Source organism: Dermacentor variabilis, chromosome 8 (assembly GCF_050947875.1).
Source record: "Dermacentor variabilis isolate Ectoservices chromosome 8, ASM5094787v1, whole genome shotgun sequence".
Classification (NCBI taxonomy): Eukaryota; Metazoa; Arthropoda; class Arachnida; order Ixodida; family Ixodidae; genus Dermacentor; species Dermacentor variabilis.
In genome coordinates this window covers 13,554,359-13,572,988 of record NC_134575.1, presented here as the reverse complement: position 1 = coordinate 13,572,988, position 18,630 = coordinate 13,554,359, and the positions used below count along the sequence as shown (strand labels likewise).

The 18,630-nt window shown below is 47.3% G+C and overlaps 1 protein-coding gene across 2 annotated transcripts in view; it reads right to left on the bottom strand.

Annotated features, from left to right (window-relative positions):
* Mgtor (nuclear basket protein megator) overlaps window positions 1-18,630 on the bottom strand; it is a 123,173-nt gene that overhangs the window by 93,533 nt on the left and 11,010 nt on the right. For both annotated transcript variants that reach the window (XM_075701202.1, XM_075701203.1), the window contains exons 6-10: window positions 17,673-17,837; window positions 13,381-13,554; window positions 10,581-10,800; window positions 6,318-6,529; window positions 3,802-3,972 (exon numbers count right to left, since the gene is read on the bottom strand). In XM_075701202.1, coding sequence (XP_075557317.1) covers window positions 3,802-3,972; window positions 6,318-6,529; window positions 10,581-10,800; window positions 13,381-13,554; window positions 17,673-17,837 — 942 coding nt within the window. The remainder of the gene's footprint in view (window positions 1-3,801; window positions 3,973-6,317; window positions 6,530-10,580; window positions 10,801-13,380; window positions 13,555-17,672; window positions 17,838-18,630) is intronic.

Genomic DNA, 18,630 nt, shown 5'->3' with positions numbered 1-18,630 from the left:
CTATGTTTTCTCCTGGTGGCCATAGTACACAAAAGACATGAGAAGGTACGTAGTGAAGCACGCAACGTTGCTCAGGAAACCAGACGTTTTCTTATAAGATGTAATCATTCACATTCACAACGCACGCATTTCTCCCCATTGTCTAAAGAGTCAGAGCAGCTGAGGCTGCAACCTTCCACATTCGTGCGAGTGCACCATTGCGAGTGCGAGTGCGAGTGCGAGTGCAGGACTAGTGCGAGTGCACCATTCACCTCGAAGGATGTGGGCAAAGAACTGTCGCTGCTTTTCTCACTGTGCCCACTTTCACTTGTGCTCGCTACGATGTCAGCAATGCAGTCTTCGTTTTTGGGCTCTCCTGTGGACACGACACCATCATCTGCACTCACAAACTCGTCGACCATTAATTCGTCAACGGCTTCTGGAAATTCTGACAGCTCGCTCCAAACCTTGGCAACACCGGCAACGGCTTCGTCGCACTCATCAGAATTTACAGTCATCACCGAGCCCACGGAAGCCAGTACGTCGGAAGCTATTTCGGATGAAGCACTTGTACACGGCTGCGCATACGCGTCAGGCACCACGGGCACTGGGTCACGAGTTCGTCCCACTTTTGCCCTAATCTCCCCCTTATTCTTCAAGACCATGCTGAGAGTGCTCCTCTGAATCTTGTACACTACGGGGACATCTGATTTCTCACTGCGTTTGGCCCTATTTACGATTTCGAGCTTCACAGCAAAAGGCAAATTCTGGCGCTTCATCACGGCAACACTGCGGGAGAAGACCCACAAGGTGCCAACACAACGAACCAGAAAAGCAGTGAGACAACTCGCACTTGCGCCATCTTGCACAACGAGGGCACGAGAGCATCTGATTGGCTGTCTGAGCAATCACTGTGGGCGGGCCAGGATTATTTTTTGCAGGGGGGTGACGACAGCTCGCCCGACGTAGCACAGTCACGGTAGGGAGTGGTTGGATGGAGCCGCGCCGCCAGGCTTCCCCGCTGCTGCAAGGGAAAGCCAACTTCTGGGCGCCCTTTTGCGCCGCTTGACCTTCCGTACATTGGGAGTCGCTGCTATTTTTGTTCGATGTAAGCGTAATTTTTGCTATATATACTCATTGTAATATACCGTGTTCAGAAATTGTTCGATATACAGAATAATTCGATTTGAACGGGTTAGACATAGTCGGGTTCGACTGTATTAAAATTATATACAGTTTAATTTCGATATAACAAACTCCAATATAACGAAATTCTCAATATAACAAACTATTTAACTTTTCATAACCTCGTGTCCATAGAACACCATGTATTTAGAACCTTAATATACTGAAGTATGTTTGTATGCCATATCAAAATAACAAAATTTCACAGCCCCATGCAAAGGAATGCCAATAAAATAAATAAAACGCAGATGGTCAAATGATTGAATTACAAGCTGCTGTTTGCATACACATCTCTCAAATCGCCTGCCACAAGACAAGAGCAACCGCCAAAGTGGAGCCGCATCATGTTCCACATTATGTCCAAGTGCGATAAGATCCTATTGCAGTCCTCACACTGTGTGCTTTAGGTGTGAATGAAAGCATGCGAATTAAGCGAAGCCAGCCACGCTTTCACGTGCATTCCACCCCTGCAGCTGATAGCATCGCCCGCACTGGGACGACACTATCGGGGAAAGCGCCAGCAGCGGGAAACGAATGTTTTATCTGCCTCTCACTCCAAGGAGGAAGCTCCAAGTCGCCTCCAAAGCGGAATGTTGTCTTTTTTTTTTTTTTTTTGTGCACATTCCTTTCTGCAGACATAGCAACCGCCTCGCTCAAGGCAGATACCTGAACTATTCCAAAATGCAAGCGCATGTAAACAACACTGTCCGGAAAGGGCAGAGCATGTGGAATCTCCGCGAGCACGCAGGTTATATTTCTCTGTACACGTAACAGCAGAGGAAAAAAGCACAAAAGAAAGAAGAGACGTGCGCAAAGAAGGACAAAAAAAGTCAAATGCACTTAGGTATCCCTACGTACATGAATGCAAAAGCATTGCAACGTCTTCCCAATGACGACTTGTTTTATGAAATGTAATGGTATTGTTTTCACACTGCCTTGTATCATTTCTAGCATCATGTGCCTCAGCCTCGTTCAAGTGCTTGCGTGGATGCCCAAAGGAGCCAGGCACAGCTATTGTTTGAGAAGTCGAAGTCAAAGGTTCGTCCATCGGAATGCACAACTCCCAGAAATCACCGCACTGACTGGGCACAATGTGCAGCGCTATGTATAGACCGGCCACCAGCATGGTCTGTCTCTGTGACCACATGACTTTTTGTACCATCTCTGTCAAAGGTTCGTCCATCACAGTGCACAACAGAACTCACTGAAATTACCGCACCGACTCGCAGTGGGCCAGTGCCGTCAGCACCTTCGCAGAGGGAGGGGCAGTATGCGAACGCTGGCACGATGAGTGGCATCAGAGCCAGCTCTGGAAGAAGATGATGAATGCGCGAGCAGTGGCACGAGCATGTCTCTGTGGCCACGTGACTTTCTGTACTATCTCCAGCGACGGCGCCGGATTTTCCACTTCATGAGCCATATAATGCCGTCGCATTAAAAAGGAAAAGGTGCACCTCTGTTGCTAGGCGACGCTCGTCTGGGCAAAGCACAAGCTCGCAAAACCTGATGCGTAGTTGCCTTCGCAGCAGAAAAGTTTCTCCTCCCACGCAGTCTCGGTTTTTCCAGCCAATGCGCTACTGCGTGCGCTTTTTGCACTGCGTCATCTGCTGGCCTACTGTTCTGGCTGCCATGAAGGACACACTGAAATCTAAGAATCCCCAGATTTAGGAATATGAATTCTTAGTCCGAGGCATTAACGCGACATGGAAACTGAATAAAGATTGTTATTTTGACAAGTTTGGTATTCCGAAGTTCGTAGTGCTAAAATACTTTTACATCGAAACTATAAGAAGTCAGCAGGGAATTTCTGAAATGTTTGTTAATCTGAAAAATTTGTTAATGCAGTGTTCGTAGTTAATGAAGTTGTAGTAATGAAGTAATGAAGCTGCTCGTTACGTCAGCCTCATGAATGCAATCGTCGCGACGAGAACAGGGCGCGATAACGTAACTATTCCAAACGAAAAGTATTCCGAACTCTGGCACCCGGCAATGAAAAAGGCGCCCCGGGACTTCTGCAGCACTACTGCGCGCATGCACGGAGAATACGTAACAGGTTTGTTCGATTCAGAAAAAGGTGCACGGCACCTCAAACGAAAAAGTGCAGGGGGTGCCGGGCTGCACCCACTCGCTGCAAGGTTCAAGGGTGCAGTGCACCACGGCGGCACCTTGCCTTGCACCCCGTTCAATCGAGCATGGGGGTGCAGGGTGCACTGCTGCGCCTCGGGGAATCGAGGGTCTAGGTGCAGTGCACAGTGAATAGGCGCAGAAGGCGCAGAGAAACTTGGCTGAATCGAATAGACCTAACGCCAACGAGGAATCTGCCATGCGAGTGTTTGCCGAGAAGAGGGGGCTGGCTGAAAAGCTGGCACGCAGCTTCAGTAAGTTTGAGGCCGCTGTCGTCATGCTAGGCGCCGCGGCATCAAACGAAAATAACACTTTTGTCGCACAAAGTGAATAAATACTGCATGTTTTTTTCCCCTTTCATCGCACTCTCTCTGAGTTCCGTTTTCGACAGGTAAGTTGGCGATCTCATGCTAATTCGGTTAAACAGTACGACCGTTTAGTACATACTTTTTCCGAGCTCCGGCCAACTACGGTTTAACGAGGTTTCACTGTAGTGACCAAAACACAGCGTACCTGTCGAGAGAGGTCCTTCGCTTGCTGCTGCCACCGGCGAAGCTCACGCTCAGCATGGGCGAGTGCTGCCCGTGCCTCGTCCCGCTCATGCGCTCGCTGCTCCTGCTCCACCAGGGCACTGGTCAGCTGCTCCCTCAAAGTGGCCACGCTGGACACACACTTCTCGTACTCCTGCAGGCATGAATGTGCTGGGCATTGAAACTCTCAGCCATAAAGACACATCACCAAATTCACAAGTGCATCTCTGCTTGCAGCTCTTCCTCAACTTCCCTGCTTAAGTGCGGACTAATAATCATGACGCTGCATGCATGTGACCCACACTGTCAGGACGTCTGGCACCTTTTCATATCACCTGATACTTATCTCCCCCACATGATGACTTCTGACATCCCTTGGCATTCAGCTTTCCCGCATGACACACACGTAATGGCAGGAGAAGGCACCCCAGTTAAGAAACTATGATAAGAGATGGTGCGAGTGCTTCTATGCTAGTGGCACTGACGACAGCATGGGTACCTCGGGAAGAAGATAATCTCAGGCCACTTGTGTGCCACTAGTTAGGCACATATCGACATCTCATGTTGCAACAATTCACACGTCTTGCATTACATATTGTATAGACTTGTGTAAGGGCCGCAACCCCAACTTGGCAACTTCAAATTTGGAAAAAGAATTCCAATGAAGAACCAATCGCGTTTGGTGCACCATTAACACGCGCGCCTACAGTTGGTATGTTATTAAACACTCGCACACTATTCTACACTTCAGAAATCAAAAACGCACGCGTGGCTACGGCAACACGCTGAACTTCGTATCACGTGTAAAGGTGTCGTTTCGTTTTCGATCCAATTGGTTACCTTTTGACTGGTTAAATACCAAAGCAGTCGGACGGGAAACCACGAAAACATGTCATTATTATCGCAGAAATCATTTAACAGTTCGGAAAACACGAATTGCAGGAACATCTAAATCATACTTTGTTACAGCACGGTCACACTTGTCGTCTACCTCCAACTAATGCTGGCGTATACCTTATTTACACGATTGTAAGTCGACTCGAATGTAAGTCGACCCCCCCCCCCCCCCCCCCCATATTGCTTGACTGGAAAAAAAAAAAAAACCCGAGGGCGCATTCGATAAAGAAAATTTATTAGTAGCTGACATGGTCATTGGACTACTCGTCTTCACTAGTGCTGCCATCGTCATCGTTGCTGCGGTCCCACAGCGCGTCGTGGTCCAGCGAAATTTCAAATTTGGCAAACGACCGCACCAGGACATCTTGCAGAACAGCAGCCCACGCCAAAAGCACCCAACCACACGCAGCCGTCAGGGAGGCTCTTTTGACAGGTCCGGTTGGCGTAATTTCGCAGTCTTCTGCCGCCAGCCACTCGTACTCACGGCGGAGCAGAACCTTAAAATTAAGGCGGAGGTCCGGGCTTATTTCATGACCACGTCGCACTTCACTGGCAGGGACCGATCATGCATTTCAGCGACGTACGCCGCAAGCTTAGCCTACTGCTCCGGAAACGTCCATACTTCAGCACGTGGGAAATTTCTCACTTGCCGTCACACAGGTGAAAATTTCGCTTCGCTGCAGTCGCCACTCTCGCACCACCCGTTTAGAAACATCGAAATGGCGGCCCGCTCCGCAGTGATTTGTTTCTTCGGCGTAAAGGATGGCAGCCCTCTTGAACGCTGCTGTGAAGGAGTGCCGAAAGATTAGTGGGCCTACAGCACTCATGACGACTGGGGAAGCGTAGAAGTAGCACGTAGCCGAAGTGGAGCGCGTCAAGAAGTTAGTCAAACCAATACCAATGCCTTTAAACACAGAAAGAGAAACCCGCGAGCGGTGTCTGCTCTTCCATGAACTACCGATACTCCCCGCAAGCGCCGCCGTTTTGAGGGTGCCGCCGCAAATGGGAACAGCGGCGCTTTTATCAACTATCGACACCCCCCCATGAGTGTTGCATGCACTGTAAGACTCTCAAAAATGTTGAAAAACCCTTCCGAAAAGCGAACAAACACGCGGGATAGCGAAAAGGTACGGGTAGGGCCATAGAGCAAACATAAAATTGTAACTACGTTGTAGCTCTCGTTGGTATGGCTTTTTTTGGCGGGGCCATGTTTTGGTTTCGATTGTAAGTCGACCCCCCAACTTCAGACTTTCAAATTCTAAAAAAGGGGTCGACTTACAATCGTGTAAATACGGTAATCGCTATTGCACTCACCTATCACCGTTTTCAGCATGCAGTAGTGAACAATACATCCTCACTGCAGATCGAAACATTCTGATAAAAATTGTTCCACGCAGTTTTCCGTGTTAGCACTTCATGATTAGACACTCTGGTAAGCTTTCCATAGCACTAAAAAAATGGATACCATGAAAACTGGCTTTCAGTCCCTTTAAGCAGTCACCTGAAGCAATGCCATTTTGGTACCGTGGTAGGTTGGACGCAAAATTGTGCACGCACAAGTGACATACGCACAGCAACAGCACGTTTTGCAGGGATGGCTACCTGCATGTGGCGAGCCACTATGGGGACCTTGTCGGCCAACTCCTGGGAGAGTTCGCTAAGCTGCTGCTGCAAGGCTTCCTTCTCGCGGATTGCCTGCGCCAGCGCTCGCTGCTGCTCTAGACGCTCCGAGAGCAGCTCCGTCAGGCTCAGGCCAGACTCCCTCGCCAGGCCCGACACGTGTGCAGCAGGGAACAGCTTCTCCACAATGCTGCCTGCATGTACACACACACACACGCACGCACACAAACAAGGTTAAATGAGGGGCAAATTGGTACATGAGGAACTGCACTCTGTTTCCCACTCAGCAGGTAATGCTATGGAACTTACGTATGTAGTGCACTTGCATAGCGCGTAAGTAGTGAAATGCATAATTCATTTTGTAGTGAACTGGCTTCTGATCTGGAATCAGCGTTGATGACTACTGCCATCTAGTGGCAGCATGCGGAAAGTAACCAGCACACAGGTGAAGCATTACGCTTAGTGAAACTATTTTTTAAAATTTTCCCACTCCAAGGTGGGATTGTGGACCATGCACTAGTAAATATGGCATATTAAAACTACAGTTAAACATCGATACAATGAAGTAAGTAAAATCAGCAATTTGCTTTGTTATACTAATATTTTGATAATTGAAATTCAACATTTTATGCAAGTAACACATAGCCACAGATGGAATTTTCTTACGTGGAAGGGCCGCAAGATTTTCGTAATTATCAGGCAATCGGAAAAAGCAAACTTGAATTAGACAAAAAATTCATTTTGTTGAATTTTAGAGTTGGTGACGGAAGATGCAATTTCATGCTGCGTTGATGATATCTTATCATCGCCGATATGATGTGAAGTCAGCCACACTTCCACATCCACTCCACCCCAGCAGCTGATAGTGTCGCCCACAGTGGGACAACGCCATCATGGAAAGCACCAGCAGCAGAGAATGAATGCTTCGTCTGCCTCTCTCTTCAACACGTCTCCGAAACCTGAGATTACGCAAACTCCAATACTAAGTGAGCGGGAAGACTGCTCACATGATGCCACACCACCTCTGCATGCCCACTCTTTTCACACGCTACAGGATACCTCTAAAACGGGGCACATGCGGTGCATATGCACTCAGCAGCGCTCACAGCAATGCACAGTAATGGCTGCGCTAGGAAAAGATGTGCACCAACCTGTCCCTCATTCCTCACACCCTCCACTCGCACGTGCTTGATTGCATTTCCACAAACTTGCTCCCCTCCCTACTTTCAACTTGCTTGCGCAAGAAGACGGCACTCATCAAGCCACCATCCTTCTCCGCTCACCTTTGGACACTTTCACTTGCACGTACAGGATACAGTGCACCGGGAGCGATAGGATCTTATTGCACTTGAACTTTATGCAGAACATGATGCTGCTCCACTTCAGCGGTCACTCATGGTCGTGTGGCACGCGATTTGAGAGGTGCGTTCCCAAACAGCCGCTTGTAATTCAACCCTTTTGCTATTTGTCGTGTCGGTATAGTCAACATCCTACTTATCGGATTCCCTAGGGGCCACAAAATGATCAGAAAAATCAGGCAGTCCAAAAAAACAAATGAATGCCGAATGAATGTCAGCACGTCGTCACAGGCACATATGAAATAGCACTGAAGGCCTGCCAGTACACTTATTAGGTGTATCAGTGCTCGTACAGCAATATGAGACAGCGGGTGCACATGTGTGTGATTAACATATAGATTGGTGTCCCATGACTGTTAATATGCTTCACCACAATACATCACGTATGCTTCACCGCGTAACACCACTGTGTCGCAGCGAAGCTGACTTTTGGGAACCAGCATTTTGCAATGCACTGTGCTTTTCATGCATTGAAGGCATTGGCAAGGATTACAAAGGCCGACTGTTGACAGCAGCAATTATTTCAATTAAGAACTCTGCACCAAACAGCAAGAAGCTTGGTAGCGAACATAGAACCAGATAGGCCTAGCGTTGCCGCAGGGGTGGCTATTACAGCTGCCAGCAGATAGCGTACGAGAGCACCGGTTTGAGGCTGCAAGATACCGTATAGTGCGGAATATAGGTCAAGGTTTTTTCTAAACAATATTACTAAAAGGTCACCCCTCGACTTATATACCGACTCTTGGCACAACATGAATAGTCGTCTGGCAACATGTAGGAGCGCAGACCTTTCGGCATCTGCATCGTTATCGCCCCCTTGGTGGCCGACGCCAAAAGAGGCTTTCCCGCGGGATGTTGTCGTTCGCGTGAATGAAACTGGCTATATGGACGAGGCCCTCATGCTCAATTGGATTAAGACCGTCTATAATCGGCTACCCAGCGCACTCCTGCGGTGTCCGAGCATGCTCGTCTTGGATGCCTTTCGCGGGCACTTGACCGCAGGTGTGAAGCAGGCACTCCGCGACGGGAGGACGGATCTCGCCGTCATTCCGGGAGGCATGACCTCAACACTTTAGCCACTGGACGTCGTGCTCAACAAGCCCTTTAAAGACCGTGTCCGTGAACAATATAATCAGTGGATGGCCGGCGACAACCCGACGACCCCAACCAGCCGGCTGCGCAGGCCGCCTCTCGCGACTACGGCCACATGGGTGTCGCAGGCTTGGCGCTCGCTGCCCGATGATATGGTGGTGCGGGCATTCAAGAAGTGTTCCACTAGCAACTTCTTGGACGGTACCGAGGATGACATGTGGGACGCAGCGAGCGAAAAGCAGTCATCTTCGGACGAGAGTTCAGACAGCTCAGACGAATGAGCAGGTGACGAGTCTGGCGGCACCACTAAATAAAACAAAGTTTTGTGCCTTATAATTTTTATGTTGACTTCTTTGCTTCAATATAAGGGAGTCGACCTATATTCCGCCTCGACCTATATTCCGCATTTTACGGTAGTCAGAATGACAGCAACAGTGGCTTCAATTAATGTCTGTATAAACACACTTCGTTATATTGAGGTTCTAAATACATGATGTTCTATGAAAAACAAGTTGTAAAGAGTTCGTCATATCGAGAATTTTGTAGTATTGAAGTTTTTTCGATCTAGATCGAGGCTTAACTGTATGCCGTATGGAGATAATGTTAGGCCAACTAACATGCTGTTTGTATGCCTTGAGCTTGCAGTATGTGATACCGTGAAAACCTCGCTACTACGAACACCACAGTAACAAACTTTTCAGAAATCTCCTGCTGACTTCTTATAGTTTCAATGTAAAAGTATTTCAGTACTACAAACTTTAAAATAGCAAACTTTTTAGAAAAATGATCGTTATCCAGTTTCCCTGTGATGTTAACAATGCCTCAGTATTACGAACTAATATTCTGAAGTACGGGGATTCTTACGTATCCTTCATGGCAGCCGAAACAGTAGGCTAGCAGATGACAAGGCACAATGAGCAGACGTTTTGGCGCATGGGTTCAGAAAACCTGAGATGGCACCCGTGAAAAAAGGAATGCAGGTGAGCGGAGGCAATGATGCATTAGGTTCTGCGAGCGCCTGCTCTGCCCAGAAGTGTCACCTAGCAATGGAGGTGTGTCTCTTCCTTCTTTCACCCTTCTTTCTGCACACGTCTCTTTCTTTCGTGCTTCTTTCTGTGGCTGTACTAGCTACGCAAGCGGTGAAATGTAACTTCCGTACTCATGGGGATGTCACACAGTTGCACTTTGCACTTTCCAAGCGGTGTTGCTTATGTCCGCTTGCGCTCTGACATAGTTCAGGGGTCCGCCTCGAGCGAGACAGTTGCAGTGTCCACGGCAAAAAATGTGAGAAACAAACAAAAAGCAAGAAACATTGCACTTTGGAGCCGACATGTAGCTACCATTCTGTCGGTAGTTTTCTCAGCATCAGCACGTGATACAGTGCTTCGGTGGTGTGTGGGGTCGGAATCTATGAACAATAGCAACAGTGCATCCCAAGAGCCAACAGCGACATTTTCGTGGATAGCTCATATGGTGACAACTTACGAACGGGTGGGTCGATGGGTGGAATCGTTAATTTTGGGGCTTTCACTATAACAATCTTTCAGAACACCGAATTTACAGCAGTCCCCTGAAGTTCATTAAATTGAGATTTCACTGCACTATATTTTGGTAGAAGAATGCAGGCAGTTTGCTGCGGAAGCTGTGCAAGGACTGCAGTCGCACAGACATGCCACTCTGCCAGAAATGGTCACTTTTCGACCAAAGTGACCATTTGCAATTCTTACTTTGCAACCGTATCACTAAAAAAACGTTGCACGAGCACTGCAACTTGCTCATGTGAACGCCACCTTACCCTTTCCTTCGAGCAGGCAGTTGGCCAGCTGTAGCTCCTTGCGCAGCGCCTCGATGGCAGCCTCCCGCTTCGCGAGCTCCTGTTCATGGCTGGCCTGGCACTCCTTCAGGGCCTCCTGGGAGCGCTCTGCCGCGGCCCGGGTCTCCAGCAGCAGCGCCTGCATCTCCTCCAGGGTGGCCACCAGCTCATCGATGCGCTGTCGCCGACTCTCGGACAGTTCCTGCAGGCACCACCAGTGAGAATCGAGACTCACGGGATCATGTGCGGGGGCCACAACTAGGAGGCGGGCATAACCTCCAGGTAGCTCGACTCCCCAGATTAACCATTTTACTGCCAGTCTTTATTTTCTGCCTGCTGGTTCAGTAGACATTTCATGCTACATTACATGTTCTTCACTGTCACTTTGTTTTGATTCGCAACATTTCAAGAGGTCATAAATCTCTTAGTCTGTCTAAGTCCGGAAGGACCTGCCACATTGGGTTGCCAGGGCTGCTCCACTGAGACATATGCTCCACTTGCTGCCAGAAACTTAACTTACAAGTATTTTGTGTGTTTGGATGAACTCCCCATAAATACATTGTTGCGCCAAAAAAGGAAAATAAAGACTTGGGAGGGAGAGTACGAAACGACAGATGAGCGTGTTTCGTACTCTCCCTCCCAAGTCTTTATTTTCCTTTTTTTTTTTTGCGCAACAATGTACAGTCGCCGACCGATTTTCCGGACTCCAAAAATTTGGACATGCTCGATTATTCGGTCTGCTTCACGGCACCGCCATTCTCCCCATAGACCATAATGTATAACAACTGCCGAAAGTTCGGACACCTTGCAACCTCTCTTCAGATTTTTCGGACACTCCTTGAGCCAACTCGATCGAGAGCACCACGCACAGACTCTGACCGGTGCATGGTTTGACTTTCTGAACGCCATTTTTGTTTTGAACGGAGCCTCCTTGCTGCCCCACAAAGTGGCACTACTGCAAATCCCTGCTCATCATCATCGTTTCTGTCTGGTTCGATAGAGTGGCTCTACAGCAGTTCCGGTTTCAGCGTAGTAAGCCATGTCAAGACAATCCAGCAGCTGAGTTGTTTCTTCGTGCACGACGCTGCGAGTAGGGTACGTTTTTCGTTTGTGCGACTGGTGTCGGCATGGTGGTGTTTGCTTTGTGTGCTGTGTCGAGATTCCGGTGATCCAACGCGGCATATGGAAACATCACGTCAAGTGTCTAATCGCGCCGACAGTGCCTGCGCAGACTGCGCTGGGGAATGCCGGCAAGCGGGTGCCGGGAGGCCTAGGATTTTTCTCCTTCCAATGTGCTCCCTACCGACGCGGAAAATGTTCTGCCGAAACTTGCACAGTGGTTGCATTGCAATTCCGGACACTGTCTCATTTGACAGTTTCACAGGTGCTGACACTGCTGTACTGACATGCGCAGAACTCGACGACGGCGAGATCATTCGTCAGGTTTCTGCTGCACCGCCGCACGATGACCGAGCCGGAAGATGACGCACCATGTGCTACGCTGCCGTCGCATGCGGAGCATGTACAAGCAGTGACTGTGCTTTCAGCCACCTATAGTGACCGTACGACCCTCTCAGAGATTCAGGCTTCTAATTGCACGTAAACGGAACAGCGTGCCACGGAGCATTCACGATTTATTCAAGCCTACTGCCGAGCCTGAATAAGTGCGTGGAAATAAAGGATTTCATTTTTTCCCCCTTAATCTGCTTTTTCGGACACCTGTTTATTCGGACATTTTCGCAGTCCCCGTGAGGTCCGAATAAACGGTCGGCGACTGTATTCCTTAGATCCCAACCAACTCGCCCAACAAGTTCTACTCAACCTCTCTTAAATTGCACAACGGGTTTGCAGTGTTCTTTTTGCACGCGCTGCTTCTGGAGAGGCAGGGAGTGTGCTGAAAATACAAATTCAGTATAGTCGGGAGTGGCAATATAAGAGTTAACAAAAGCAGCACCATCTTTCCATCTTTTCCTGTTTTTTCTCTCTTGAACAGCATGGGAAGAAGAAAGAGAAGACTAGGAGGGAGTGTCACATGACAACTTTAAGCCTAGTCACAAAAACTGTGAAGGGAGGCTCATGGGAAATCATCCAACAGCACATGATAGGCAAATGGTAATTTCCAGCCTCCTTGCAGACCACATGAAGACTGTGTGAAGAGTGGAGCACAGGCCTGAGTGGAGAGCACGGCATGAGGAAACCACAAAGCGGGTGTCACTAAAAGCTATCGCAAACCAAACAATGACTCGGAATGTTCTTCAACCATCTGCAGGGCATAAATTTCCTAGCACTCTACACGCAGACAGGCTTCTGAGAGGTATCTACATGTAAGCTGAAGCTGTGAGCACCATGAACAAAAAAATAGCCATGAACATGCGATGCTGTTCTGTTACTGCAAGCTTAGTATTCACAGCACCTTTTTTAAAACGAGCTTCGGTAATGAAAGCGGTGTACCGTCACTACCAACCTGCATAAATATTGCCCTTTCATTGTCCTGTGATGACAATGGCAACAAAGCTGGCTCTGACAATAGCCAGTGCCACAAACGCAGTTTTGGTTTCATATCCGATTGCAAGGTGCAGGTAAATTTTGGAAACATTTTCTTGGAAAAAAGAGACATCAGCATTGGGCAAGTACAGTATATGAACAGTGCCACGCACAGAAACAACTGACAAAAAATATGCAAGCCAAGTTTTGCAAATACTACAGGCAGCAAAGTCACCATCTTGGCCTTCTTCACAGTCAAATGCAGAGCAGGAGCACAAAGTAAAGGTGAACGACGCACCTTGTGCATGTCGACCAGCCTACGTTGCGCCTGCAGCTCGTTCTGGAAGTGAGTCTCAAGGTTGGTCTTCGCCTCCCGAGCTTCGTCCAGAAGAGCAGCCGTTGTCCTTGACCTCTCCTCCATCTCAGTGACGGTAGAACGCCAGGACTCCAACTGCCTGGTTAAAGAGTTCACCTACAAGCGCACGAGAGACAAGTGAGTGCATGTGCATACTTCCCAAACTAATCAAGACACGACGAATTAATCTTCTTGTACTAGTTTAAGGGGCAATGCAGAGTATGGTCAACTGTTAAAGGGAACTCCAAACCAGCAATAAAGTTAATGTTACTGGAATATCTATTTGCATTTATAGGGAAAAAGTGGATGACATAACCAGGTGAACAAGTATTCATATCAAAGATTTCTATGTGGGCCTTTATGTCATCATCATCATCATCAGCCTATATTATGTTGATTACAGGACAAAGGCCTCTCCCTGAGATCTCCAATTATCCTATCCTGTGCCAACTGATTCCAACTAGCACCCGCAAATTTCCTAATTACATCGCCCCTCCCCCCCCCCTAGTCTTCTACTGTCCTCGACTGCACTTCCCTATTCTTGGCACCCAACCCGTAACCCTAATGGTCCACCTAACCTATGCATTACATGACCTGCCCAGCTCCATTTTTTTTCTCTAATGTCAATTAGAATACCAGCTATACCCGTTTGTTTCCTGATCCAAACAGCTCTCTTTTTGTTATGCCTAGCACTCTTCGTTCCATCGCTCTCTGCACGGTCCTTAACTTATTCTCAAGCTTCTTTGTCAGTCTCCAAGTTTGTGCCCCATATGTTAGCACCGCTAAAATGCACTGACTGTACACCTTCCTTTTCAATGATAATGGTAAGCTTTCAATCAAGAGCTGACAATGTCTGCCATATGAGCTCCAGCCCATTTTTATTCTTCTGTGAATTTCCTTCTCATAATCAGGGTTCCCTGTGAGTAATTGACCTAGGTAAACATACTCCTTCACAGACTCCAGAAGCTGATGGGCAATCCTGAACTCTTGTTCCCTTGCCTGGCTATTCATAATTATCTTTGTTTTCTGCATATTAATCTTCAACCCCCCTCTTACACTCTCTCCGTTAAGGTCTTCAATCATTTGCTATAACTCATCTCTAGTGTTGCTGAACAGGACAATGTCATCTGCAAACCGAAGGTTGCAGAGATATTCGCTGTTGATCCTTACTCCTAAGTATTCCCAGTCTAATAGCTTGAATACTTTTCCCAAGTACACAGTTTATAGCATTGAAGGGATTGTGTCTCCTTGTCTGACCCCTTTCTTTATAGGTATCTTCCTACTTTTCTTGTGTAGTATTAAAGTAGCTGTGGAATCTTTGTAGATATTTTCCAAGATATCTATGTAAGCGGCCTGTACTCCTTGATTACGTAATGCCTCCATGACTGTTGGTATCTCTACTGAATCAAATGCCTTTTCGTAATCTATGAAAGCCATACAGAGAGGCTGATTGCACACTGAGGATTTCTCAATTACCTGATTAATGACATAAATGTGATCCATTGCAGAGTATCCCTCCATGACGCCAGCCTGTTCTCTTGGCTGACTAAAGTCCAGTGTTACCCTTATTCTATCGGAAATTATCTTGGTGAATGTTTTATATAATACTGGGAGTAAGCTAATGGGGCTATAATTTTTCAATTCTTTAACGTGTCCCTTTTTGTGGATCAGTATAATGTTTGAGAGCTGCCAGTTTTTCAAGCATTATGTCTCCTCCGTCTTTGATTAACTCGACTGTTATTCCATCTTCTCCTGCCGCTTTTTCCCTTTTTCACGTCTTGAAAGGCCCTTCTAACCTCATCGCTAGTTATAGGAGGAGTTTCTGTATCCTAATCATTACTGTTTCAAATGCAGTTATCTTGAGTCCCCTGGGTACTGTACAGGTCAGTATAGAATTCTTTCGCTGCTTTTACTATACCTTTGAGATTGCTGATGATACTACCCTGCTTATCTTTCAGTGCATACATCTTCGTTTGTCCTATGCCAAATTTCCTTATCACTGATTTTATGCTGCGTCTATTTTTTACAACTTCCTCGGCCTTTCTCAAGTTGTAATTTCGAATATCCTTTATTTTCTCCTTGTTGATCAGTTTTGATAGTTCCACAAAGTCTATCTTATCTCTTCAGTTGGACACTTTCACCCTTTGTTGTTTCTTTATTAGGCCCTTTGTTACTTGGGAGAGCTTGCCTACTGGTTGCCTTGGTGCCTTACGTCCCACTTCAATTGCTGTCTCAGAAGCTAGCCTAGTTACGGTTTCATTCAAAACCTCTGTGTCATCTTCATCTCTCAGTTCTAAGGCTGCATATTTGTTTGCAAGTAGCAGCCTGAAGTCTCCTTCTACCCTTACTGTGCCTAGGGTGGCCTGTTTCTTCCTGACCAATTTTACTCTTTCTCTCTTCAAATTGAGGTGAATCCTAGACCTCCCCAACCTACGATCACTGCACTTTACTCCACCTAACACTTGAACATCCTTCGCTATGCTGAGATTGGCAGAAAGTATGAAATCTATTTCATTTCCTGTTTCATCATTAGGGCTTTTCCAGGTCCACTTTTTGTTGCTGCACTTCCTGAAGAAGATGTTCATTATTTGCAGCTTATTCCTTTCCGCGAATTCTACCAGCATCTCTCCTACAACATTAATAGAATCGATGCTGTAGTTGCCAATTGCTTGCTCACCAGCCATCTTCTTCCCCACTTTGGCATTGAAGTCACCCATTACTACAGTATATTGAGTTTGCACTTTTCTCATCACTAATTCAGCACCTTTATAAAACTGATCTACTACATCACCGTGATGACTGGATGTTGGAGCATAGGCCTGTACTACCTTTAATCTATACCTCTTTGTAAGTGTGGTTACTACTACTGCTACCCTCTCATTAATGCTGTAGAATTCGTCAATGTTGCCCGTTATGTGCTTTGGATTAGGAATCCTACCCCGTATTGCTTCTTATCTGGGAGGCCTCTATAGCAGAGGAAATGGCCATTAGGCAGCACTGTATAAGCCTCACCAGTTCTTCTAATCTCACAAGGCCAATTATATCCCAAACAATGCCTGATAGTTCTTCAAAGAGTCCTGCTAAGCTCGCCTCACTCGAGTGTTAAAGGTTGCCAGGGTCAGTTTCCGTTGGCGGCCTGTCCGGGTCCAGAGATTCTTAGCACCCTCTGCTGCGTCACAGTTCTGACCGCCACCTTGGTCAGGTGCTCCGCAGCTGCTGAAGACTGAGGTTGATTAAACGAGTCATTTGGGAAGGAGTGGCCGAATACTGCACCAGGGAGGCAATTCTTGTTCTGGGTAGCTATTTTGTACACGTTCGAAAAGCCGACGTTCGATTTCGCCTGGCGCGGTTGCCCAGGCTGCACCGATATTGCAGCCTAACCCAATCTAGTCCAATCGCGTGAAGCGAAAATCGAACGTCAGCTTTTCGAACGTGTACAAGATAGTGGCCCTGATGAGGGAGTGTCTTTTGTTGAAGCTTAGTGGAGCTTCCTAATTTGGTTGTACCTGGATTAGTATAGATCCACTCGCCCTCAGCATCTTGGCAGAATAGCGACTGCACGCTCGCTTCAATAGACTGTAATGCACATATATAAAGTCAACTTCTGTTAACTCAGCCCTGACGGGAAAAACAAAATTGATTGAATTATCCACCAGGTCAAATTGGTATACAGAAAGAAAACCACAACACACCACTGAGTCATTTGGCAGTATTTGCCCGATTCTAGCACGGCTTCCAATCAAGGACATGCCTACTTTCATGTGCCCAAAGTAGAAAACTAATGTAAGTTGCGCAAGCTTCACCAAATAACACCGCCGCATTGCAATGAAACTGACTAGCTAAGTTCCAATTATTGTGGAAGGCCAATTTTGAGATTGAAATAATGGAAGTTTGGGCCCACAGAAATGTATGGGCGCCAACCGGGACCTTCGGTTGGGATCGAATTAAACCAAAAATCTACTTAACCGGAGTCAAATTAACAGAAATCTACTGCATTGAAGTTCATTATATCGAGGTTTAACTATACATCATTATAAGCCAGTGTTTTGAACAAGAAGCTGCTGAAATGTGGCAGACTAAAAAAGAAAGAAGAGGGCAAAGTGTGACCCGATCTGCCATCTTTGTTGCGGCACTCCTGCTTGCTATTTGGCCGTGTAGTGTAGATATATCGTTTGAACTGCACAGACGTGCAATATGGAAAAAAAAAACGAAAACAGGGGAAACGGGTGGCAAACCTGCTCCTTCTGGTGGTCAAGCTGCGCCTGCAGGTCGAGGGTGAGGCCTGCCTTGCTACGACGCAGCTGTGCCGCCTCCTGCCGGTGCGTTGAGGCCTCCTCCCGCAGCTCTTCCAGCTGGGCCTGTATCAGCTCCCGTTCCTGCTGCAGGCGCTTCTCAGCATGCTGCACAACAGAGGCAATAAATGGCCAGTCCAGCAGGTGAGCATGCAGCTGTGACTGCGAACTACATCTATGCACATGTTCGGGTAACCCGGCACGGGGTGTTGTACTAGAGCGCAAGCCACACTGTGTATGTCCTCACCAGCTTTCTTGGAGAAAGTGAAACAGACTCTTCGTCAGTCAGAATAAAGAGCAGAGATGGCACCATCTCAGAAGAGGTGAACTTTGCCCCTCGCGATTGATGAACAGCAGCGCATCACTCGTATTGTGTTTGCATCTGTCAGAGGTGGCATGAAATTTTGTCGGCAGGGGGACTGCAGATGTGTGTGGTCTGGTGCCCTAAAGAGACCTGACAGAGCAGACATTGTGTCTTCCGCTGCAATGTTTCTTTGTCACCCTTTATAGGTAACCAGAATATAATGTTTCCTTTCATTTTTTTTTTCTTTAAAGTGAGTTTTGTGTCGTCAGTTTTTCACACAGTGTCTTCGTCCAGTTCGGGCACATTACAACGCAGCCATGACACGCCAAAGGTCAACTGCACAGAGTGACAGGTGCCAAAGGTCCCCAACATTTAATCTAGTCCTTTCTTATCACCCACCATTCATGGTCAGCCGATATTGGTGATAAAGTGGCTGAAGAACCGCTCGGACTAGTGACAAAGCGCAAACAGGAACAGCGTTGGAACAGAATTGTGACAGTATCCCAGCTCAGCATGAGCTAACGTTTCACAACTATAATTATGATGAGCTCTGAGCACATAGCATTGTCCTGGTTGACAGGCTTTGCAAATTGTTTT